Source organism: Myripristis murdjan, chromosome 21, assembly GCF_902150065.1.
Source record: "Myripristis murdjan chromosome 21, fMyrMur1.1, whole genome shotgun sequence".
NCBI lineage: Eukaryota > Metazoa > Chordata > Actinopteri > Holocentriformes > Holocentridae > Myripristis > Myripristis murdjan.
Window position 1 is genome coordinate 10286338 of NC_044000.1, and position 6906 is coordinate 10293243.

Here is a 6906-nt window from a genome sequence, read left to right on the forward strand (position 1 = left end):
GAGATTTTTAAGAGTTTAACTTTTGTGTATTTTGTGCTATCATTGTTGCCCTGTTAGACTACACAGAACGGAGAATGGCAGTGTTGCTCACATTAAGTCAATCAATAATAAAAGTGGAAGAACACCAAAAGACATCAGGAATGGAGCCTGGGTTTAAAAAAAAAAATCCCTTTTAACCACTGAATTACCCATTTTAAATAAATTGCCCCAAAGTCGGCTGATTATGCCTTCCAACAGCTTTCAGTCATTTATACATGAACACACACTTACTGCCACGCACACACACACACACACACACACACACACACACACACACACACACACACAAACCTCCTGAGCCACAGAGGGGCCTGCTAGAGAACAGTGCTGATGGTGTCAAAGTCCTTGCTGATCTGAGAGCTGCTGGGCAGAGACTTAAGGTACTCCAGGTGCCTCCTGGCGTCTTCCTGATTGTGTCTCACATAGTAGATGACGTATGCAATCACCATGGTGAACCATCCGAACATGGTGACGAACATGGCTACGTCAGTGGTCTTGTGGTGAAAGTTGCAGAAGTTGATCCCTGAGTCCAGCACCTGGATTACCGGTTTCCCCGCATATTCCTCCTGCACCGCCGTGTGGCAGTTCACCTCATTCACTGTGTCTGGGTCCAGCCGAAGCTCCCTCAGGACCTCCTGCAATGTGCACTCACAGTGCCAGGGGTTGTTTGAGAGGCTAATTTTTGCACGGAGACGAGAAAACGCCTCTTTGGGGACACTTTGGATGCGGTTGTTTGAGAGGTCCAGGACTCGGAGACTGTCCGAGACACCTTGAAAGGCTCCAACGTCCACAGTCTCGATTTCATTGTTAGAAAGGTCCAGCTCTTGAAGGCGGTAGAGTTCTTTGAAAGCCTGGTTGGGGATCTTGGTGATGTGGTTGGATGCCAGGAGCAGGACGACGGTATCCCGTGGAAGATCTGATGGGATGTTCTCCAAGTTGCGAGACATACACTGGACCACAGTCAAGCCACTTTTCTCCATGCAGTGACAGCTTTTTGGACAAGCCATAACTAGTGTACTTGCAAAATATATTCCAATGAACAAGCCCCATAACAGGGCAAAGGTATCAAAAACAGGGGATTTCCTGGGCATATCAGGCCCCACAAAGTTCCACATATTCAGCAGTGAGCTCCCATTGGTGCTGTCAGGCAAGAGGACGCATTGTTTTGCCTCTTTTCTTACCTTGAACAGTTGTCATTGCAGCATCATTACAGCTTTCAACATGCCAAAGTTATCAGGTTCCTTAGACGAGAGTTTTTCAGGGTAATCCCTCAGAATGGTTTTGGAGTTTTATATAGTCCCTTGAAACAAATTTCAAAAGAGCTTAGCCACAAATGGGGCTCAGTGAGCATATTCCATGGGGCAACTCTAATCTCAGGTTTTTGTGGGGACGGTGAAAGCATCAGCAGGTTAGGTACTGGGCTCAGTTATACTGGTATCAACATACCATGTTGAACACTGCAAGAAACAAAGAAAATGATGTTACCCTTATTGAAAAATGAATTACTAGTCCCTCAATGCAGCACGAGATGACAATAGTAACCATAGATGCCTGTTCAGAATTAAACTTATCTACAGTGACTCTTGCTGAGGAGAGCAATTTTCTTCATGTTTAGCCAATATTGCTTTTGTTTTCCCAAATTGAGCAGTTAACTTACAATGCTCAATACATAATGTGATTATTAAAGAAAATTCAGTTTGCTTAAAGCAAATCTCTCCCTTACTAATCTCAGACAGACTCGTGGGTCATCGCCAGAATCACTGAATTGGAAAAAGCATAATATAGTTGTGCATAATATAAACATTAAAATGAAATTAATCTCTAATGCTAGAACACTGTAGTAATTGCACCCTTCCATAGCTGCACAAAAACAATCAAAATAATTTATCCTCAGTTGCCTCAAATAATTTAATAATACACAATTTTCTCTGCACAGTCCCCTAATCTCAAGGTCCACTGTCTTTTATCCTGGGATAAGTGACTAGAATAGCTATAGGTTGTAAAACCACTCTGTCTTGCAGGAGCATCATCATTTTAGGACTGTGCACCCTCTGGTGGGCTATAACGATCCCCAACTAACCCCTCACTGTGTTCGAGGTCATCTCTCTTAGAGCTTAGTGCCATCCTTTTCTTTTCTGTCTTTCTTTTTCTTTCTTGCCTTTTCTTTTCTTTTCTTTTTTTTTTTTTATTTGGCAAGGACTTTGTGGATTAAGCCACCCCTTTCCTCACGACCCCACCCATACATGCGCGTGCACGCACACACACACACACACACACACACACACACACACACACACACACACACACACACACACACACACACACACGCACACGCAAGTCTTAAATAAGCCCCTCAAGTTCACATTTCAGTCAGCGCTCCGCAGGAGGTGTGGACATGATGTGGCACCTACATGCACAAGGGCAGCTGGAACACCCTGAAGTGATATTATGACACTGCTCCATTTTTTAATTAAGAAAAATACAGTATATTTGTCTGGACCACGGCATTTGCACCGTAGAAACTGAATGAAAGCCCATTCATTTTCCATGATTTGCACATACATGCTCCTTAGTGTTGATGTCTCCAGCATGTATTTCTGTAGTCCTTCTTTACATGATATTTGGCCACTCTTGCAAACACTTTAACAGATGTTTCAATCATTTTATAGGGAAACGGGGATTCCAGTATAATTATTATTTTTATTTTTTTTGCATGAAGTACATTTCATGGAGGCAAACGAGTAAGGCGAGTGAGGCATGCATTCTGTGAAACATCTGGTAAGATGTGCGCCGAAAACGTGAAGCTGCAGCCCCAAGTGTCGCACCAAGCCGTGGACTAAATTGGTGAGGTTGGTGATGCACTGAGGCTGCTACTTTATCAATTACAAGTGCCGAGTAAACAAAGAATAGGCTGTAATATAGCGTTTTATTTATTTTTTAAATTTTATTTTCTATGTGCTATTTTATTTTTCAAGATTCATATGAACATTTTAACATTTGTAATATGGAACGGTAATATGGAATCACCATCTCACACATAGAAAGAAACATGATAATCTGTGCATCCAAAAAGGAGATCTATTCTTTAATTTAATAAAACTACCCATAGAATAAAGGATTAGTGTGAACTTACTTGTAGACCCACTGGGAAAGAGTTTCATCTGGAAATGAATAGTTTTTTTTTCTTTTCATCCAACCGATGGCTACAGAAGCCATCCAGGTGCAGTGGTAATTACTCTCTTTGTTCATACTCCATCTGAAGCTACGGTGGAGGAAATCTTAGCTCTCGGAGAAGACAAGAAAAAAGAAAAGACAAAATAAATCAGATGGCAGCTAGTTCAGCTTTGCCACCTTTGCATCTCCGCGGAGTAAAGAAGAAAAAGTTCCCAAACGGCACCCGGAGAGGTGACCGAATCTCCAAGGAGAGGGATTCATATCTAATAATGTGGCTTTTTGTGTCTCTTGGTGGAAAGGTCATGCAGTCACACTTGTTGAGGATGTTCCAGCTCGCGCTGAGGGAGCCGCTCCGGTCCCGCTAGTCACGCGCTTTCCCCTCTCCGAATTGCGCGCACGTGGCTGACCAGGCGCGCCAGAAGGGGTCCGGCTGCGCGCGGATTGGACTGCTGTTCGCTTGGCAGCTCTCTTCCTTCTCCAATTCCCCCGCCTGTCTGTTCTGCCTCCTCTCCGGCTGCCCTGCCCTCTCCTCCGGTCCCCTCCCCTCCCCTCCAGAGAAAAAGAGAGCAGAAGAGTCTTTCTCAACTGGAGGAAAGAGAGAGACGCTGTAGTCCGATAGTTTCAGCTGGCTCCAAAGCCAGCCAACCCGTGTCAAGTGCTTTTCTTTTCTTGGATTGATCTCTCACTTCGGCACATCACTCTGCATTGATTTATTAACGAATAAACAAAATAATAAGAAAAAGAATAGCATTGGAAACAAATTGATACTCTGCAGTCCCGAACATGAGATGCGTGAACCTGGATGGATTGCAATAGAAAGACCCGGTGAAGAGAGAGAGAGAGAGAGAGAGAGAGAGAGAGAGAGAGAGAGAGAGAGAGAGAGAGAGAGAGAGAGAGAGAGAGAGAGAGAGAGAGAATGTAAAATAGCTTACCTCATGACCTTGCCCATGTCTGATTGAGCTGCTATTTATTGATCACTTTCATCACCATATGTGCTGTATATGCTTGTAAGTCCTGTATCTGGGGGTTATAATCTTATTCAAAATGTAAAAGACTGATTAAGCACTCAGCCAGCACTCTGTTTCAGCACAAACTGTTTTACCCCACACTTTCTTTGGTTGGTTTAGAGGCAGTAGTTCCATATGGATTCTGTATTTCCTACTAGCAAATATGTGCACTAATTGCAGGTATTGCATCACAAAACACAGTGCCAGATAGGGTTATAGCAGTAGCAGTGTGTGTTTACTCCTCCTTTTTAAAAGACAAAAATGGAGATATTGTTTGTTATATGGGCATCATTAAGAAACTAGAAGTGTAGCCAGAGCCTGCATGAGTCAATATATGTCTGGTATAATTCATATAGCTTTGCACCAAATACTGTAAATGTGACCTTGATGGATTGACTACACATGGTCTCACAGTTTTGAATGTCTTTCTTTCTGTCTTTCTTTTTTTCTGGAATATTAGTATGTGTGTCTGTGTGCTTGTATCATATACCTCACTATACAAGTATTTTATTATCCTATTTAGAGAAGAACTGCATGTAAAAATATGGGTGTTCTTTCTTTCTTTCTTTCTTTCTTTCTTTCTTTCTTTCTTTCTTTCTTTCTTTCTTTCTTTCTTTCCTCCTTTTCCCATGCTGCTGTGCACATTCTGAGTTACTATCAAATTTCATTCATTGTGATTTCACTTGTTTCATATATTAGTTTATGCTGAGATTAAACATGATACCTGTTTGTCTTGTGCCTTGTGATGTTGGATTTATTTATTTATTTATTTATTTATTTATTTATTTAGGGTCTGATGAAGAGCAGCGGGCTGAAAATATCACTGTATTGTTGCTCCAAATTTCTTATTTTTTCTACAAACATGGGCTCAGAAAAAGTACATTTAAATGACCTTTTCAGTTTCATTACACTCACCCCATGTGATCCAAAAATAGGTCACCTGGCCCCAGTGTTCCAGGTGTCATTTGTGCTGGTGAGGACTGCAGTTTTTTTTCCCCCCGGCATGGGTCCAGCCCCTCCACAGTCTCCCAAACCCACAAGTCCTATGTCAGCCAGCATGATAAATTGCACTATGTGTGACGCTTCACCACTCTCTTGAATTTGACACAGGATGAATTGCCCAACTACTTCCACTCAATTGCAAGTTGCAATTGTACAAACGAAACCTATTTTTTCATTCAAACATCAAAGAGGTACTGTGTAGCACTAAACAACACCAGGATTGAGTTTGATTGCCATTTGATTGTTCAGCAGCAGTCAGAGCTCCGGTCCTGTTTTTTAGACACTTAATTTGTGCTTCCTCAAAACCTGACTCAAACCTCTCATCTTCAACCTAAGAAAAATTGAGTACTTCCTACATTAATGCCATAAGAACCATCTGAACAGGTACAAACCAGCACAAAGCAGAACAGTGTAGTTTGATTGTCAAATGACAGCCGCGATTGCCCAGTGCTCAGAGCAGTGGTAACTTGTCAGTCACCAATGCTAAAATCCTCCATCCAATAAATAAACAGACTGGACTGAGGCCATTGCATTCCAGATCTGCAACACTTGTATCAAGAATCCAGCATGTGAAGGTTATGTAACATTTTTAACACTGGGGACATTGTAGCTGTTTGTTTACAGTAATTCATCATAGTTACATGTAACTTATTGTGCATTTTGGTGTGACCAGGTTATGAAGCTGTATTTCTTGTAGTTTAAGTAGCAAGACATCAAATCTCTTATGAGGAATGGGACTTTTTAACCAGTGTTTCAACGTTTCATGCATGGTGTATCCATAAAGTAGACCCAGTGTGAGCTGTGAATGTTATAGATTATGCAATAGGTACGTGCATTACATTACATAATATATTACACCACACAATATTTTGGATCAGGTTTCAGCCGTACTATTACTTGGTGTTCATGTGGGAAATTCTATTGAGGACACCAATCGATGAGAAATGTATTAAAGCATTGGAAGCTGGTGCAAACAGCCAGCCAGTGCTAAATCAGAGTCAACCTATTGCTATATTATATGACACAGTCTTTTTTATTGTTTTTGTTTTAATGATTTACTAAGCAGGATAATGTGCAGTCACAACAATAAACATGCAAGATATCTGATGCACTGTATAGATATATAGCTAAATAGCTCGTTTTCATCTTAATTGCTCTCCCAGTCCCTGGACAGGAGAGCAAAGGTGCAGTATAGACACAAAATACCATTTGCATAAGTTTTCAATTTAAAACAGTGCATATTTGCAGATAGATTGCTGCTGAGAGATGATGCTGGCATCTTCTCCTTTTTTTTTCATTTTGGAGTGGTGCTAATGTGTGCCTGTGTGAATGAGAGTATTTAGATAAGAAGGTGTGCATTTTTTTTAAATTTACCTATCTGCTTTATACAGCAGAAGTAAGTCCTGCCTGTCATGCACTGAACAAAATTAATTTCTTTGCTTAAATAATGAAGTTTACCAAAACCCATGTGGTGTTCAAGGCATGTGAAATTGGTTAACTTGCAGTTTTTTTATACAGACAAACAGTACATAATCTCCATACTCTGTCATGACAAATAAGTTAGGAGTATTCAAGAAGGAGAAAATATATAATTGATCCATAAACACAGATTTGCCAGGGTCACCTTATGCTGTATAACAACTTTACATTCTGCACATGCAATAATAAGACCCATAGACTGGTG

General features: G+C 41.1%; 1 protein-coding gene across 1 annotated transcript; it reads right to left on the reverse strand.

The window, feature by feature from the left end:
• Positions 1-318: 318 nt before the first annotated feature.
• Positions 319-1109, reverse strand: lrrc3 (leucine rich repeat containing 3; the record flags this gene model as incomplete). The annotated part of the gene is made up of 1 exon (XM_030081273.1): positions 319-1109. A coding segment is annotated over one exon (756 nt), but the record flags the coding sequence as incomplete, so codon positions are not given.
• Positions 1110-6906: the final 5797 nt, after the last annotated feature.